Raw genomic sequence first — 19697 nt, 5'->3', positions numbered from 1 at the left:
GTGCGATGATGTGGTTGGTCAAAATATGATACAGGTATGAAAACAGAATTGAGAAACTAAGTCTCAGAAACTCAGACAGTCAGAAAAGAGAAAGACAGGATCAGAGATAAGAAAATAAAATAAAAACATGAAGGTAACTTTGGACGATCTGATATAACTTCTTCCTGTTCGTGCCGCAAGCCCGCCCGCCTGCTCTCCCTCTCGCCGCCCGTTCCACCATATTTTTTGCCTACTAAAAGCGATACTTCAAAAGCAAAATATTTTTAGTCATTTTTTCGAAAATCAAAAATGGCGGCAGGAGTAACGTGTTCATTTTCTTCTGCTGTCTTCTTTTTGCTTCTTTTAAACTGTATTTTGTTTGTATCAACGAATGTCGATGAAGTTATTGACGATGGGGATGAGAATGATCGAGCACTTGGACCATCTGGATATATGAAACGTGAATATTCAGCCATCAAGCCATTTGTTGGTGAGAACAATTAATTCCAGTAATTTCCAACAATTTTTGTGTAGTTCCTCTCCTTTTTTTCCATTGCTTGTGTCTTAAGCCTCGTTATAAGTTGAGCTGTTCGAATTTTATTCAACTAACCGTATTGATTAAGGGTTACAAAGCAATCCAGACTCAATCTCCATTTGCAAGTTGCTAGCAAAATACCATCAACTTGAGGCGGTTGGTCGAAACAGGACCCTGCCGACGCACCGGACTGTCCGGTGTATTTGTCCGGTGGCAAAAAGTATCCTTTCGCTACACCGGACGCAATAAGTCCGGTGTCAGTCCGGTGTTGCATACAGGGAATTTTGGACACCGGACATTTATGAAACAAAAAATTAAGAAACACCGGACGCACCGGACTGGTCATATCCGGTGTTTTGATTGTCCGGTGGAAAAAATATCCTTCTCCAAAACCGGACATCCGACTTTCTTAAGTCCGGTGTAGAGATTGTCCAGTGGTAAAAAAAATTCTCATTTTACACCGGACTTTCGCGTGTCCGGTGTTCGTTAAGTCCGGTGCGTCGGCAGGGTCCTGTCGAAACTTGGGACTGTCTGATATCTGGTCTGTTTTTTCACTTACTGTTAAATCTCTTTGACAGCAAATTTGTTTTGATAACTCCACCAAGTTTTTCAATCATACTTTCTGTCGTAACATGTCACGATAACTTTCACTGATAGGGCGCCCTTTTTAACTTTTTTGTTTTCATTAAAATGACGGGACGCCGATTTGAGAATTAGAGAACGCCCGCCGCCTAACAGCCTATCTCCTGATGGGATTAACAAATAACAAGTTTGTAACTTGCCGCGCGAGTGACGTCAAACGCTCCATGGTTTTGCCACTAAAACTAGCTTGTCTATCTTCGTTCCAGACACTCGCGTATGTTTCACTGTGGATTTCTTTCATATTTTGATTTAAAAGCCTACTCAGTGCGAAAGAGAAATTGTGTATTTTTTAATACACCGTTCATTAACTCAAATCAAATGACTTTGGAGATTCCTGAAATGGTGGCCGAATTGCCGTCCCATGTTTTGTCAGATAGTCCCCACATGCGTTTGGGAACGCGTAACGCGAACGCGAACTACCAATGTCTAAATTTTTCAATATATATATCTCCAGGCAGAACTAACAGATTTTTTGAAATTCTGTTAAAAGGTCTAAGTTCCTGAATAGTTTTACTATGTTCTGTGAAAAAATCATAACCATCAGTGAAATACTCGTTCCTCTATTTAAGATTGAAGACAAAAATTTGCGAAGAAAAATAAACCTTGAGCACAAAAAATGCTTTTTTAAACACTTTTTTCCACCGAAAAACAAATAACTTTTATAGACTTACCTTCCCCAAACATTGAAGAAGCCTCTACTAATTAAAGTAAATGAGATAAGATAAGATAAAACCTTTAAAAAAGCCAGACAGAATTTACAACCTTTCGTCCAAAGCAAAAGAGGTCCCCATCTTGTTTTAGAATGAGAATTGTTTTTGTGTCAGTTCACATGGAAATTTTTTCATCCAATCAGATCGCTCGATTTCACTTTCGCTTTCTCTAGTCAAATAAGACGCGAGATTTGAGTCATGTGACATCTCTATTGAAAAACCCGCGCAAAATGAAATAGAAATACAGGGAGTCACATACTGGCTACAGGTACTAAAAGAAAACAATTAAGGCCAATATTTTTGGTTTTTCTGAAGGACAAAAGGTATAGGAAGCTTTACTGAAGGCGGCATAAGGCTGGGGCTATCTATTTAAAAGATATGGACAAAAAGGCACTTTTTTGGGTGATAATTAAGATTTTACTTAAAGAAACTTTAATTTTCATACCCCCGTCCCACCCCGCCTTGATATGAGCAAGGGAACCATGTGGGCCACCCCTACTGAAAATTTCAGATCAAAACAAACAAGGAATTAATTCCTGTAACTCGATGAAAATTGGAAAAAGCTGGTTTTTGACTGTTTCTGATCCTAAAGTGCTATTTTTTGGTAAAAACTATGCAATTTATGTTTGGATTTCTAGAAAGCTTACCCATTCATTGTCTATATATTTTTTATTTGAAAGTAATTGCTTCATGGAATAAAAAGATATAGTCAAATCTTGTAGGGTCATTTTTTTCAAAAAAAATTTGCCAAAATCGATTTTCGCATTTCGCCATTTTACCCTACGCAAACGCACTTGCTAAGTTAGAGCAGTTGACAGTAAAAGGCACTCTTAGAAATTCGTGAAGAGACGCACCACCACACAATACAATAACATGGCGGCAATGTGCCCGCCCATCTGCACAACAATCTTTCCTTCTAGCTGTTCTAATGTAAATGGTGCCTTAAATAAAATTGAACGCCAGTCAAACAAAGAAACATTTTTATTCGAATCGCAACTGCTTGTCTGAAATCAAAGCAAAACTAACTAAAACAAAAGTGAAATGACCGACTGACCCACCTCCAAAATCGGGACGAGCTCTTATTTGATTTGGTTGGTCGTTAACCGATAATAATACAATTTTGTTACTTTATCTAAAGAGCGCGACAGCTGTTTGATTTGAAAACACGAAATACCGATGTCTAATTTTTCAATACATCTCCAGGCAAATTTCCAGGGTTTGGAGCTGCTACCGATTTTAATCAAAAGATTGAGTTTCAGAATGTGCTTTAGGCTCGAAAAAAGCAGACAGGAGGTCTGGGGCCTTGTAAACAGCCCAACTGGTCCAGGACAGTCCTGGTGTGGTCTATGGGGCAAAGCCTCAAGAAAATTATGCCTTTTTGCGGAATTAAGTGCTATAATATCAAATATTTGAAGACATTTTTCACTCGTTTACCTTTTTCCATAGCTAATTTTATTTTTCATAAAGATTGAATTCCAAAACTCAATTAAAGATTCAGTTTCTGCTACCGTTATCCGGTAGCAGAAAACCCCTGGAAATATGCCTGATCTCCAGGCAGAACTACAGTAACAGGTTTTTTGAAATTCTGCAAAAAAATCCAACCCCTAAATAGTTTTAATATGTTCTGTGAAAAAAATCATAACCATCAGTGAAATACTTGTTCATCTATTTAAGATTGGAGACAAAAATTTGCGAAGAAAAACAAACCTTGAGCAAAAATAATACTTTTTTCCACTAAAAGACAAATAACTTTTATAGACTTACCTTCCCCAAACATTGAAGAAGCCTCTTTTAATAGTTAGAGAAAATGAGAAAAAAAAAACAACCAGAATTTCTCGCCGTCATCTTGTTTTAAAATGAGAATTATTTTTTGTGCCAGTTCACATGGAATTTTTTTCATCCAATCAGATTGCGCAATTTCTTTTTCGCTTTCTCTAGTGACTATTTTTTTTAAAGATATGGGCAAATAAAGGCACTTTTTTGGGTTGTAATTAAGATTTTACTTAGAAACTTTAATTCTGTTACCCCTCGTTCCACGCTGCCTTGGCATGAGCGAGGGAACCATGTTGGGCAGCTCACCTGAAATTTTCAGATCAAAACAAAAAAGGAACAAATTCTTGTAACTCGATGAAAATTGGAAAAAGCTGGTTTTTGACTGTTTCTGATCCTAAAGTGCTATTTTTTGGTAAAAGCTATGCAATTCATGTTTGGATTTCTAGAAAGCTTACGCATTCATTGTCTATATATTTTGTATTTGAAAGTAATTGCTTCATTGAATAAAAAGATATAGTCAAATCTTGTAGGGTAATTTTTCAAAAAAAAAATTGCCCAAATCGATTTTTTATTTCGCCATTTCACCATACGCAAACGAACCTGATGCGTCATTTTTATTATTTTAAATGTCCAATTATTAAAGTATCATATAAAAACTCCATCTCATCTGCCAAAATCTAGGGTCAAGTGACAGCAAACCAAGAATTTTTTCCAGTCCAGTCCAAAGTCAAGTCCATGTAGGAGTTTTGTCATTGTAATATGATTATACAGACAAAGTCTTTCTGATGATTTTAAACAAATTCTATTACTGCTCCTCCCAGAGGTCATTCTGTTTCAACTTGTAGCTGAATAGTATTGAGTTTCATTGATTTTGAAGTAAATTTTAAAGAGTTCTCCGAAAATGTCTAAAGAAAAACACTTTCAAAATTATGGTGTGACTGTTCCAGGTTATTTCCCAAAGATAGTTGGACCGTTTGTTTTTTCTCCTGAAAAATAAGTGCCAAAATGAGAAATTTTATTAAAGCAATTTTATTAAAATAATGTACAAAATGATTACTTGACGCAGAAAGTTTTTCAAGCATGCTCTAATGGCACATTTACCATACTTACATATAATTACTTTAAGTTGCAACCAGTATTTAAAACCAAAAACATTTGCAAAGTAACTTCTTTTTTTATCTTCTTTTTTTCAGGAGGCACATCAATGCAATTCTGGGAAATGAAAGGTGATTCATTATTGACAGATGATTACATTAGATTGACACCTGACCAACAAAGCAAAAGTGGTGCTGTTTGGAACACACTAGTAAGATTATTTATAATTTTGATCGGTCAGCGCATTTTGTCAAAACCATATTCATCCGAATTGCATCAGGATATCCGTCAAAATCATCCTGCAATCATGGGAATACCTCAATAAAGTATATCACGACAAGTGTTCAATTTTTGCCATATATCACTACTTTTGCCATACATCACTACTTTTGAATGATTCGGTATGAGTTTTAAATTTGCGATATCCAAAGAATGTTTTTCTACTGCAATCTAATTGTATTTATCACAATTGCTGGATATCTTCAACTGCCATTTACATCAAATCAATTTTTAGTGCGAAATGAACCTTGAGACAGCCAGTGCTGTGTACCAGCTGGATTATCTATCTGACTAACCTATTAGCAAAAAAGCATTATTATGTTTCCTTGATCCAAACCTCTTAAAAAGATTATGTGTTTTGGCAATTTGTTGCGTTAGGAATTACTTTTTTATTGTTTATCGTTTTGTGTATTGTTAAAGTCTTTTTAATAAGTTTTTACGTTGTAGCTCGTTTATAAGCTTTATCCACTCGCCTTTTCTGCATGCACTCTTATCAAATCGTGATAGTGACAAGATGTGTGTCAGGAGAAAATCGTTCTTTACTTTTAGAAGCTTTTTAAGCCTTCAGTGATATCATTCTAGATTTTTTGCATATCGTGCATTCGTTTGTGGCGAGATATCTTTCGTAGAGATATTATGTGATGAATTTTCTGTAAAATTTGTTTGGGCGAGGACGAACTTGACTTTCTAATTGTTGATGTTTGGTGGTAGGAGGAGTCTCAGATGGAGTAGGAGAATAATGATTCTTTGGAATATATATTTTAAGAAATTTCGTCACATAAATCTCGATAGAATGCCAAAAATAAATGCACGATATGCAAAATCTAAAAGTAGATCAAAAGCTTTAAGATCAAAACATTTTCGATAAAAATGTGAATTTACGTTTATTTATGATATTCTCTGTCTATATGCACGTCTTCTCTCAACAAGCTCTCTGAAAAAGTGCATGCAAAAAAGGGCGATCAAAAAACTATACAGTAAAGAATCTAATTAAAAATGACAAAAGACGCACGATACAATACACATGACGATACGCACAACACAGAACATTAGAATACTAATTATCCAAACGCAACATCAATTAACTTTTCCAAAACACTCCCCGGCAGAATTTGAATTGGAGTTTAATCTGCACCTTCCAGAAGGTATCATTTGGCTGCTGGACGTGTGTACACACCGTCTTTCGTTTTCAACATAACTTTTCGGACTATGCCATCATTTCCTGGAAAAGTTTCAATGATTCGACCTATCGGCCATTAGATAAGATATCAAAGTGTCCAAAGATCCTCAATGCTTCAGCAGACGATCGTCAGAAAATTGTGAGAGAGAAAGGATTTTGTTTTAACTGTCTCTCCAAAGATCATCTTATCAAGGAGTGTCAGTCAAAATTCACGTGCACCAAAGAAGGATGTGGTAAGAAACATCATACTTTGCTTCATAGAGAGACCACAAATACTGACGGTTCAGCAAAGATAATGCAATGTTCCACGACCAGCCAGACGTTCCTTCAAATAGTCCCTGTCATTCTATCAAACAGACAATACAGCATCATAACAAACGCAGTTCTCGACTCTGGTTCTGACAGCACCCTGATTCGCGCTGATACCGCTGAAGCTCTGCATTTATCCGGCAGGAAGGAAACTCTGCGAATGTCGAACGTCTTATCGAAAGAAACAAGTCTCCAATCAAAAAGAGTTTGCTTCAACCTTGCGTCACATGACAACGAAACCAACGAAAAACTCGATAACGTTTGGGTAATTGAAAACCTATACGTCCCAGTAAACAGATATGACATAAATAAAGTGAAGACCGAATTCCAGCACCTAAAAGACATTACCTTTCCAACACCTCATGATTCTGACGTCACAATCCTCATTGGCGCTGACTTATCACATCTTTTCGTGCAAGAAAAATCAATCACCGGTACAAGAAATCAACCATCTGCAGTCAAAACGAAACTCGGCTGGATGTTGTTCGGTGGAAAAGCTTTCACGTCTTTGATCGTCACCAGCAACTTCTTGAAGAAGTCTCAAGACGAGATTTCCGACAAACTCGAACGTTTTTGGCAAATGGAATCATATGGTACCTTACCTGACTGGCACAAGAGCAATCTTTCATCTGGTCATGCTCGTATTCTAACGGATTCCGAAATCAAAACTCGATAAGAAGTAACAAACGACACGACTATCGACATCATCAAGTAGGATCACTATTCGTCATGGTTGAAACTCAAACGTCACGTCGCATGGCTGTTGAAGATCCAACGCATATTTCGAAAATTAACGACGCAACCAATCGATTGGAAGATCCTCACATCAAACGAGTTAGCAGAAACCGAGAAGATCATCATCCAAGTCGCACAGAAAGAATCATTCACAGACGAGACGACTGCTCTGAAGAACAAGAAACTCCTTCAACTCAAACCATTCGTAGACGGAGATGGCATCCTTCGTGTTGGTGGTCGTATCAAACATGCAAAAGTCGAGTACAATCGTAAACATCAAATAATCATTTGCAACAAACATCCCATCGCGAGAATCCTTACACTGCACTTCCACGAATCAAACTTTCACTGTGGACGCGAATCAACACTTGCGATCCTTCGAAACCAATTCTGGTTGTTATCGGCCAAAAACTTCAGTTCCCAATGATGAGCGATATTCCTAAAGAACGCCTTGCAACAAACGAGCATCCATTCAAGTATTGTGGTGTCGATTACTTCGGTCCAATGGTCATCAAACTAAATCGGTATGTGACACGATCGAACGCAGCAACTGCCAAACGATGGGTATCCATAATGACATGCCTGACGACAAGGGCAGTTCACATCGAGTTTGTCCACGATCTAAGCACTGATTGCTTTCTCCTAGCTTTTCGTCGCTTTATTGATAGAAGAGGCAAACCCGAAAAGATGATCAGCGATAACGGTACAAATTTCGTCGGAGCTATCAATGTCCTAAATGATCACAAGCTGTTAAACTCCCTCTCTAATTGGTCGATCGAATGGAAACTGAATCCACATGCTTCTCCATGGATGGGAGGCATCTATGAATCTATGGTTAAAATTGCCAAGAAATGCTTAAAAACTGTTATTACTGAGAAATTGTTTGATGAGGAATGTTTGAGAGCATTTCTCGTGGAGATTGAGGCATTTATGAACAGTCGCCCACTCACATCAACTTCTGATGACCCAGACGACACTGACGTCATCACACCAAATCACTTTCTGACCGGTCACATATCCACTACTGAAGAAATTGTACCGGAATACGAGTTACAAACAAGAAGTAAATGGCGAAAAATTCAAGCTACAACGTCAAAATTTTGGCAGCTTTGGTTAAGCCACTATCTACCTCAGCTTACCAAGCGTCTTAAGTGGTTCAAAGATACACGCTCCTTACGTATCAATGACGTAGTTGTCTACATTGATGAGACAGTCAAGAGACAGAAATGGCCGATAGGTCGAATCATTGAAACTTTTCCAGGAAATGATGGCATAGTCCGAAAAATTATGTTGAAAACGAAAGACGGTGTGTACACACGTCCAGCAGCCAAATGCTACCTTCTGGAAGGTGCAGATTAAACTCCAATTCAAATTCTGCCGGGGAGTGTTTTGGAAAGTTAATTGATGTTGCGTTTGGATAATTAGTATTTTAATGTTCTGTGTTGTGCGTATCGTCATGTGTATTGTATCGTGCGTCTTTTGTCATTTTTAATTAGATTCTTTACTATATAGTTTTTTGATCGCCCTTTTTTTGCATGCACTTTTTCAGAGAGCTTGTTGAGAGAAGACGTGCATAAATAGACAGAGAATATCATAAATAAACGTAAATTCACATTTTTATCGAAAATGTTTTGATCTTAAAGCTTTTGATCTACTTTTGGATTTTGCATATCGTGCATTTGTTTTTGGCATTCTATCGAGATTTATGTGACGAAATTTGTTAAAATATATGTCCAATCGAGAGAGCATTATTTCAAAGACTTCGTCCTTGCCAAAACAAACTTTTAAGAAATTTCAAATAAACGTATCATATCGTGATTTATCGAGATTTACGTGATTTTATCGAATCCTACCTTAATCGTGATTTTATCGAATCCTACCTTAATCGTGATTTATTGAATCTTAGTCGTAATCCAAGATGGATCTCTTGTTGATCAACAAGTATCTCAGTCGCTTAGACCATCTTCTGGAATCCTGGGCTACTCGTGAAGAAATCCTTAAGACTGGAAGACAGTTGAGTGATGCTTTTAGAAAATTTGCAAGTCAGGAGGAGCAATTAATTGAGGCAGGGGCTAATGATGAGACATTACTTGAATAATACCAGGCTAGAGTCAAACAAAGGCTAGAAGAGATGGCTACCCACATTACTCAAAGAAATTGGGCTAATAGACGAGAAACTTTGTCATTACCAGATCTACCAGACACCCAATTCTCACTTCCAAACGCCTTTTCTTTCAGCCCACCCTCCTTGAGTCGATTCGTGACAACCCCCTCTTATCGATAATGAGCTCGACCAAACGCCACCTTCTATCCCGACACAGTTAGAAACGCCTTTTTTACGCCAAGCTACATCTGTTGAACCATCCTCTACTTCAAAAGTTGAAACAAAGCCAAGGAAGCCCATCTGAGCTTCTCGCCCAATATGAAACCTATTTTCGGGATATACCCCTGGAGTCAGCATCAAACCAGGACCAAAGTCATTTCAGTTCTTCAGGAAAAACTTCTTTTACGAAATCAGACAAGCTGAGAGTTAAGATGAAAAAGGCCAGTGAGATCGCCAAATTGAAACAACAATTTTTGGAGGACAAGTTTAAACTAGATCTCCAAATAATCAAGTCAAAAGCTAAATTGGAGAGAGAACATATAGAGAACCGAGAAGAAGAAGGAGTCGATCGTTTCTCACCGTTTTTCAATAAACCATCATCATTCAAAAGGGCTTCACTCTCGTTATGCTTCATCTCGTACATCGTCAGTCTTGTCATTTCGTCCTGCAGATATTCCAAAGAATCATTATTCTCCTACTCCATCTGAGACTCCTCATACCACCAAACATCAACAATTAGAAAGTCAGCCATGTCCAGAGTTCGTCTTCGCCCAAACATTATGATTATGGCTGTAATTGGAAAGCCTTGCAGAGTAGATGATATTCCAGAGGATTATTTTTGAGCTGAAAACTTTTAACATTTTTCTCCTGTCTACTACATTTGCCTATATTTATCTACACAGGGGGGGGGGGGGGTACCAAGTCACTTTACTGGACCATAGGGTACTAACTTGACTTTCGCATTTTTTTCCAAAAAATGAGGCCACCACCCTTTTTAGTACACTGTACTAACTTTCTTCCACGGTCGGGGCTTTGACACCACCCTTTTAGTACACTGTACTGACGTTTCTCCACGACCGTATTTTCGATACCACCCTTTTAGTATACTGTACTAGCTGTTTTTTAGATCAGATAAGTTTAGAAACCACCCCTTAAAGTGCACTGTTCTAATTTCTTCTTGGCCAGATAAGTTTAATTGCCACCATATACAAAGGTTTTGAAGCATTTTGCTAAGAAAAGCACCAAATTATATAAAAGGAAAGATTTAAATATTAAAATATTTGAATCCTTGTTGTACAAACACTGAAACAATGAAACAGACAAAGTCATTCGAATACAGTGAAATTAGCTGAAATTAGCACGTCAAAACACTCAAAACCAACTTTGAGTTATTTTCCTTCCTATGACTTGATTTCTGGTTGTCTGGCAAGCTGTAGCAGTTTTTCTTTTTTGAAAAAGAAAAATAAGAGACTTGAACGTTTACACATTCAAATTCTTTTGTTGCCATAATGTAGATATGACTTTAAAGAAAATGTAAACAAGATTGGACTTAAGGCCGGTCTCCACTTTGAAACAAATCCAATCAAGTAAACAGGAAACATTGGGAGAAAATCAATGTACTAATTTGTATAGCTTAACCATCCTTGACTTGAAGGTCTCGTACCAGCTTGAACCTGGCAAATTAGGGCAAATATACATGGGAATTCTCTGGGTTTGTGTTTTTACCACTGAAATTAGTGCAATGTAATAACTTCTCAGTGTGTATCAATTCAGAACACCACTCTTTTTAGTACAGTGTACTAACTTTTTCAATGTATTTTTCTCAGAGGACCACCCTTTTAGTACACTGTACTAACTCAATTTAACCTAAAAAATACACCACCCACCAGTTATGGGCCAGTACACTGACTCGGTACCCCCCCCCCCCTGATCTACAAATATACTGGAGTGTAAGTTGCTCAAATTATATTTTTACTTTAGCCTGTGATGGTTCGTGATTGGGAAGTGCATGTTCATTTCAAAGTACAGGGTCAAAACACCAGGTTCTTTGGTGATGGCTTCGCTTTTTGGTACACCAAAGATCGATCAGAGTTAGGTTCGTAAAAAAACTTTAAATTTTTTTATCCACACTAAAGGATACTATTGTACATATTTTTTTCCTTCTCGTAACTTGACTTAAACTCAAATGCAATAATAATTTAGTATACTTTATACATATTGTAGCTTTGTTAATGATGGTTGTTTTGGTTTTTTTCAGGACCAGTCTTTGGTGCAAAAGATTACCACGATGGACTTTCCATCTTTTTTGATACTTATGCCAACCAAAATGGTGAACATTCAGTAAGCACTATATTTGCATCTCACTAAAAACAACGGAGAATTACTGTTACAAAGTTCTCTTCATGACCTTTTTGGACCTACCTCCGGGTACCCCGGTGGAGGTTCTATAAATTAACCCATGTCCGTTCGTCCGTCCGTCCGTCTGTTACCAGCTTTTCTCAGGATTGGCTCATTAGCTTTTTCTGATTTTTTGCACAATGATGCAAAATGGCAATGCCCAGAACGTGACGGAGCCCGATTTTTGAGAAAAAAATTATTTGGGCAAATTTGGGCCAAAAACTACCTAAAAATAGGGTTTTTTGGACTTTGTGCAAAATCCTGTCATTACTTTTTTCTGATTTTTTGTACAAAGATGGAGGGGAAGATTCTCTAAAGAATGGCTGAAGTGGTTTTTCCCGGAAAATTCTTATTCGCCTTAAAAAACGGATTTTCGTATTTTGGGGAAATTCCCTTTAACCAAATAAGAAAATATAGCTTTTCTCAATGTTGACTCATTATTTTTTTCTGATTTATTGCACAATGATTCAAAATGGCAATGCCTAAAATGTGACGGAGCCCGATTTTCGAAAAAAAATATATTTGGGCAAATTTGGGCCAAAAACTGCCTAAAAATAGGGTTTTTTGGGCCTGAATGGTTTAAGTGATTTTCGTATTTGGGGAAATTCCTTTTTACCATTTTACATTATTCAACACACAAGCTTTATTTTTCCATTCTGAATTTTTGTACAATTATTGTCACTTTTTTCTTATTTTCATCTGATGTTAATCATTAGGTAGGTCCATTCAGCATGTTGCTTGTTTATTTTGAATTAACAAATTACATGATTTTAGTTTGTTCCACCTTAGTCATTAGTTTGCAAAAAACTGACTTTATTTTTTAATGGGTTTTAAAAATTGTTTAAAATATTTTCAAGCTTCAATTTTTCATGACATTTCAGAAACAAATTCAGTTTATAATATAAATCAAATCCTTGTTTTGTGTAGTGCTTGAAATGTGGGTTAAAAGCAGACGGTGTTTATTTCAGACCTTTTTCAGACCTTGTTGTTCTATTTTTTCCTAGCCTGGAGATCCATGCTATGATTTCTTCTTTTATATACTGATGGCGAAATGAATAGCATCGTTCGGGCTAGGAATTTGATTTTTCCAGCTGCGAACGACAGTTGAAAACACAGCCAATCAAATTCTGTTATTTTTTGACTGATCATATTTTCTTAGAATGACAGCGCTAAATTCGGATTTCCTACCGTAAATTTTTTTAGGCAGAAATCTGCCTTGCAGCCCGAGCCCGCCCTATATACATCAGTTTAAAGAAATACAAGACCGATCATCCGACTAATCTTTTGCTTACTACCTTACTAACAATTTCTCATTGATATTTTAGCACGAGCATCCGTACATTTCTGCACAAATCAACAACGGAACTACACATTATGACCATGATAAAGACGGTACTCACAGTGCCCTTGCTGGTTGCACGGTAAGTGGTTGTAAATTGTGTTTTTCTCTTGGATATTTTTCATCATTAATTTAAAAGTGATTTAGGGAATATTAAGTCTTTATGTCTTTTCATTTATAAGCATAACGTTCATAAGCATGTGCGGTCTCAGTTTTTGGTACCTAAACAATGGCTCTATTGTTTGAGAACAATAGAATGGTAAGCATAACGCGAGCCTGATTATAGGGGCAGACACTTGCTTATAAAAAACAACATTGGTTACTTTGTTGCTACTCAACCTGTGATATTTTCCCTATTTTCCAACTCTTCAGGCTCATTTTCGTGGTGTAGATGCAGAAACTCATGTTGCCATCAGATACCTTGGATCTAGAAAACGTTTAACAGTAAGAAATTCATCTAGATTCATCAAAGCAATGTCAAATTTCCACTTAAAGTTACATAATTCTCTTTAGGGAAGAAAGGGTTTTTTAGAAAATAAGATTATACGGTTCATTTACATCATCCGTATTGAGTACTGCTGCCACTATGCTACCCGTTTCAAAGAACTGCGATCAAAGGTTTAGTTGGCCGGAATGGGAAAATCACCTCAAGCGTTTATACTATACTACAATCAGCGCTGAAATATATTGCATTGGCAATTTTGGGTATTTTAACGTTTTTCAGAATTTAGAGGTCGGGCGAGAATTGCAGTTTCAGTACTTCCACTTTGCTTCATTGGATTTTTCTATTTGGGAGGGGTAAAGTGGCCTCCAGGCTATATTCTCAGCCTTATTGGAACATTTTTGAGCTTTTAGATCCTGAGATCTTAAGGTCTTAAGTCTAATGTTAAAACTCAGAGTTAAAACTCTACTTCCGAACTGTACTTCAAAGCACTTAAAAATCACTTGCGGTTTTAAAGTTTTGAGGGAATTCCCCTTTTGTGCCAAATATTTCGGCGGCGATTGTAGATTTCATTCCATGATGATCGAAATATTTTTCAGGTCCAACATGATATGGATGACGAGAACAAATGGGCCGAATGTTTTGATCGTTATGGTGTTGAGCTTCCAACTGGTTACTTCCTCGGATTCTCCTCGCAAACTGGTGATTTGTCAGGTAGTTTGTCAAATGGTTTTCAGAGTACTTTGTAATTGAGTAAATACTTTCTAGAGAGTAGTTAGGTGGTAGAGGTAGGTTTATTTATGACATGCATCACGGGAGAGTCTTTTGAGAACTTTTAAAATTTTCCACCCAATACGTCACTTAAAAGAAAAAGTGACGTATTGGGTGGAACGAAAACCAGAAAAGTTGCATAATTTCGTGAAATCATTGCAGTGGTGCATATCATTAATTATGTATGTTTCTGTATGTTTATTGGTTTAGAGGTAGGTTTATTGGGTCTTTTGTTTGGCACTTTTTTTTGTCAAGTACAGTCTGTTCATAAAAAAGCGAACAATTTTTTATATAAAGTAAAATCCACAAACCCATGGCGTTCTAAATGCTCAAAACTCAAAAAAATAATTTTAACTGGGCTTAGACTGATTGAAATAAGATCAAAATTCTCTGTTCAATCAATATGTTGAACGGTGAAAAAGAAAGCGGCGGCTATTATATTTTGATTTTTCTGTTCAATCAATAGATATTCATTTCTCAAGATGATTGAATAGGTTTTTGAGATTGAAATATTGAGTATATAAGTCATAATATTTAGTTATGAGGATTTGACAGCTTTTTTTGGACACACTGTAGTTTGTCTCTAGATGAACACGAGTGTGTACGAATTCTCTACTGACCTTTCTTTGCAGTAATGGTCATTAAACAAGAAAACCAACTCATAATATCGTTCAACCTATGTTCAAGACAATTATTCTGTTGGCGTTGTTAATTTATTTACAAACGTCAATAATACTCATGTATCTCTCGGGAAGAAAGTATTCCAAAAAATATACCACTAATATTCTGAGCATTAACCAGAACAGAACATTGTGTTTTAATAGAATATTTTATTGTCTTCATTTTCCAGACAACCACGATTTGATTTCGGTGAAATTTTACGAGCTTGCATCGAACGATGCAGAAGATGACCCAGCACAATATTTAAATATCCAACCCAAAGCTGATGGTGCTGAGCCTGAAAGAGGTGGGTTTTACGAATCCCAATCACTTCATGCCAGGGTGTTAACCCTTTAACTGCCCGTCGTTTTTTTTAAGGTTCGACCTATTTGCCGCGGGAAAAAAAAAGGTTCGACCTATTTGCCACGAGAAAAAAAGAAGGTTCGACCTATTTGCCCGATGTCGGCATTTGCCGACATGGTCAAAAGGTAGCGATTTTGACTTCATTTTCTGAATAATATATGAAGTATCAGCCAAGGACTATAATTTTGAGTTGAACATTGTTGAATAGTTATTTTTCAACATAGAAAAGCTTTTAACTAACATCTTTTTTCATTTCAAACCATCTAATACAAAATCTTTGTAGAAGTGTTAAATTTTTGGGCAAAGGAATGGAAAGTGCCGATGTCGGCAAATCCCGACATGGGCAAAGAAATCGAAAATGCTCATGTCGGCAAATCCCGACATGGGCAAAGAAATCGAAAATGCTCATGTCGGCAAATCCCGACATGGGCAAAGAAATCGAAAATGCTCATGTCGGCATATGCCATATGCATATGCAGTTAAAGGGTTAAGGAGCATGGTGATAGACTCTCTACCTTCACTGAACTGTCTTTCCACTTCGTTTGTCCTCAGACAACTTCTATTTTTACGCCTTTAGATCAGTTCAGCCATCAAATACTGTAAGTTAGTCTAATGTCGACATCCCTCTTCTAATTTCGACACCCTTCTTTAGAGATAGGAATACACCTTTCCCGAATTGTTATTTAGGCTTTTTGACTTTTTTGTTTTAATGTTTGAATGTTTCTATTTAGTTTCATAAGATTGTATGTCGCAAAACTAAACAAATAAAAAAAGAAATATGAAAAAAGCACTTCCGGTTCTTGAGTTATTTTGATTTGAAATTTCTTTATAAACAATAGAATTACATGGAAACGAGGCCGGGCTGTATGTTTTAATTTTTATAAGGGATTTCACCGTGAACAAAAACAGTCATAAAAATTGATAGAAAAAAGCTTTTGAGCTCAAATTTTCAGCATGCACTTGTCTTTATAGGAGGAATACAAATATATAGTTTTCAATATGGTTTGAAGACCTTCGAAAATTACCAAACAATTCGGGAAAGGTGTATAATAGGAAGGTCGGGATCACTTATAGACAAAAGATTTTTTCTTCTCTGATTGCTAAGTAAAGAAAAATAGTTTCCATCAGCGATTCTAACATTCTGATTATTCCTATTTTTAAAGAAGGATGTCGAAATTAGAAGGGGGTATCGATATTAGACCAACTTACGGTATTGAGTATATCTTTCCTTTTTTGAACGACTATGTTACTTTTTCCCCTTCAGACCACTCAGAGGATGATAAAGTGTACACACGCAAAGACCGCGCATTAAATTGGTTCTTGGGGATTGTACTGGTGTTGATTGCGATCGCTCTACTTGGATTCTTCTATTATCAAAAGATGCAACGAGATAACATGAAGCGTTTCTATTGATTTCTTTGCATTGCATTGGATTTTAATTGCACATGTTTCCTCCTGTTTCAAGAAGATGATAAAAGATGGTTGCTTTGCTTGGGTCATATCACTCTTTGGGTCTTCAAGCGACCTGATTTAATCAATATCAGCAAATAATATATGAGACTGGAGTAGAGCTTACCAGGGAAAAATCCATGATGTGCACCATTGCAATGTCTTCCACGGACCCAACATCTAATTGGTTGCAAGTGACGTATTGGCTGATTTTATGTCACTTACAACCAATCAGCTATTCATGATATGCACCATTGCAATGTCTTCCACTGACCAAACAGCTAATTGGTTAAAAGTGACGTATCGACTGATTTTACGTCACTTACAACAAATTAACTGTTGGGTCCGTGGTGTAATTTCAGAAGACATTGCAATGGCGCATATCATGAATATATCGTCAAAATATCTGCATACTGTCAGAAAATCAATGCAACGATTTCAGACATTTTGTCTTCATTCTTCCCGGTAAACTCTAGTCCAGTCTCCTTCAGCTTTTAAGGGCTGATACGTTTATTATTTGGTCACCATGGCATGTTTTTAAATTTCCTTAAATCAAAAAAAACTAAAAAGAAACATTTGCATTTGGTGTAAACGATTTAAGGTCTTGATTGGTAATTTGAATATTGTTCTACGTGGTGACAGGATGAGTGGAATGGCTGCTCATTTTGATTTGATTGGTGAAATTGGGAAGAAGGAGCTGACCTTGAAGGCTTTCTGTTCAGATAACGTTTCCAGACCATCTAAAAAGAACGACAAATAATAAAAAGAACGACAAAGTACGACATACTAGCCATCCCAACCCCCGACCTGTGACACCTTCCCCTTACGTATCCATTACTCTTTGTACTTTACGTTGTTTAAAAGCCCTTTAACGACTAACGGTTAAAGAATGATAAATTACGCATGCGTATTTAGAAACATTAGATGAACATGTCTTAGCACATACAGTCGTGCGTTAAAAGGCAGTATCCTGCTTTTTGCACTCGTGAAAGTATATTAAGAATAATATGGTATTACGTCTTTCAGTCTTAACAATTACAAAAAAGGAACTGGTTCGAATTTACAAGTGGTTTTTAAATGAATCCAAATGTCTTTATCTATGAGTTATTCAACTAAAAGCCTATAAGGATGTTTGACGTCAACCTATATATTCATGATATGCAAAATTGCAATGTCTTCCACGGACCCACCAGCTGATTTGTTTCAAGTGTCAATTTTACGTCACTTATAGCAAGGAACTAGCTTACAGCCAATCAGCTGTTGGGTCCGTGGTGTAATGCCAGAAGAAATTGCAATGGTCCAAATCTTGAATTCATGATATGCGAAATTTCAATGTCTTCTGACATTACATCACGGACACAAAAGCTGATTGGTTGCAAGTGACGTAAAATCAGCCAATATGTCACTTGCAACCAATTAGCTGTTAGTAGACATTGCAATGGTGCATATCTTGAATAAGGACAATTCATGACATGCATCAATGGAGGTCTTCTGAGAACTTTTAGAATTTTCCACTCAATACATCACGTGCGTAAACAATAGAAAAAGTGACGTATTGGGTGGGAAAAAACAACAGAAAAGTTGCATAATCTCGTGAAGTCATTGCAGTGGTGCATATCATGAATTGACGTCATTTGACCTCATAAAATAAACTCAATCCCAATCTTCTTTTTGCGCAGCTTTTGAAACATGGACTTAAAGGTGTTTTATCTATTTACTTGTTTGTAAATATTTTTTTTTGAGGAATAATATGAAATGACACGTACATTGTTTTCTTTTTTTATTGTGATTTTCAGAGGCCATTTCTGAATATAATGTTATCTTGTTCATTTTAAGGTCTGTATTTTACTAAATAAAGACTGCCGATGTTAAATTTTCGTTTTTTTAAGCATCATATTATTTCTATGCTCAGCATGAGGTCAAATCAAGACGTCCCTATTTTTGGGCACCTCTCGTTCAAATAAAATCAGTGGATAATTTTTGTAATTTTTAGTATAGTATTTAAAAGGTGAAAACTATACATATTTTTTCTGCTCTTTATGAATTAGTTAGGTATACATAATTTTTTTAAATGAATGTTTGTCATAAAGTTTTCAAAAGTTTTCAATCGCACAGATCAATTGAATATCTTAAAAGGTTTATATTCTTATATAAGTATTCCTGTTTCATAGCAGACACATATTTCATATCAGCACAGTGTCTGCCTATTGTTATATTATGCTGATATAAGCAAAAATTGTTTTTCTTTTCCTCCCTCTGACCAATCTTGCTCCACATCTGTGTCAATCCAATTTGAAAAAGCTTGTGAATTAGAATTGATGCGTAAGCAAACGACATTACTGTACACTTATTTAAAAACAAAACCTTTAGATCTATCTTTTGAAAGACAAACTGCTCATTATTATACCAGGAGTTGATCATAATATCATTACTCGATAATAAATGGTAAATATGGAGTGAGAATTTGTTATTTGCTTTGTTGTTAATTCTAAAATATTTTATATCTTATTGAATTTAGTTAACGTCATTTTTATGTATGTCAAATTTTTAAATTCTAATTTAGTTTTCCTGTTGTTTTCCTTGTATTTTTCTATTGTTCTTATCCGTTCCCAGCTGGCACACAACGTTGTTTTATCGTTCATCTAACGTTATATGGACGTTGTGAACGTTAGATTAACGTTGAAACAACGTTGTGTGCCAGCTGGGTTTATATGATCTCAGGGTTTGTCTTAAGAAGAGGCCATTATAAAATAAGCACTTAGGGTAAGATACATTTATTGTTTTTTGATGTATTTATTTCAAGAGTTCAAAAATCTAAACTAAACTTAACGAACGCAGCAGCTTAGTCTTGCTGGGGTCTTGCTGTTTCGGATTCATGACTTGATCACTGTTGATAAATTTTTTAATATTTCTCTCAAGTGTCAGAGAAAAATTC

At 36.3% G+C, this 19697-nt stretch overlaps 1 protein-coding gene across 1 annotated transcript; it reads left to right on the top strand.

Annotated features, from left to right (window-relative positions):
* The first annotated feature begins 255 nt into the window (after positions 1-255).
* On the top strand, positions 256-17503 carry LOC136817749 (vesicular integral-membrane protein VIP36-like). Its single transcript, XM_067074064.1, has 10 exons — positions 256-469; positions 4833-4945; positions 11322-11436; positions 11599-11681; positions 13064-13159; positions 13450-13521; positions 14119-14233; positions 15141-15257; positions 16578-17129; positions 17177-17503. The coding sequence occupies exons 1-9, from the start codon at positions 289-291 to the stop codon at positions 16724-16726; spliced, it is 1041 nt and encodes a 346-aa protein (XP_066930165.1). The 5' UTR covers positions 256-288; the 3' UTR covers positions 16727-17129; positions 17177-17503.
* Positions 17504-19697: the final 2194 nt, after the last annotated feature.

Source organism: Clytia hemisphaerica, unplaced genomic scaffold, assembly GCF_902728285.1.
Source record: "Clytia hemisphaerica strain Z4C2 unplaced genomic scaffold, Clytia hemisphaerica genome assembly, whole genome shotgun sequence".
In the NCBI taxonomy this organism is placed as follows: domain Eukaryota; kingdom Metazoa; phylum Cnidaria; class Hydrozoa; order Leptothecata; family Clytiidae; genus Clytia; species Clytia hemisphaerica.
This window is presented reverse-complemented; position numbering and strand designations above follow the sequence as displayed.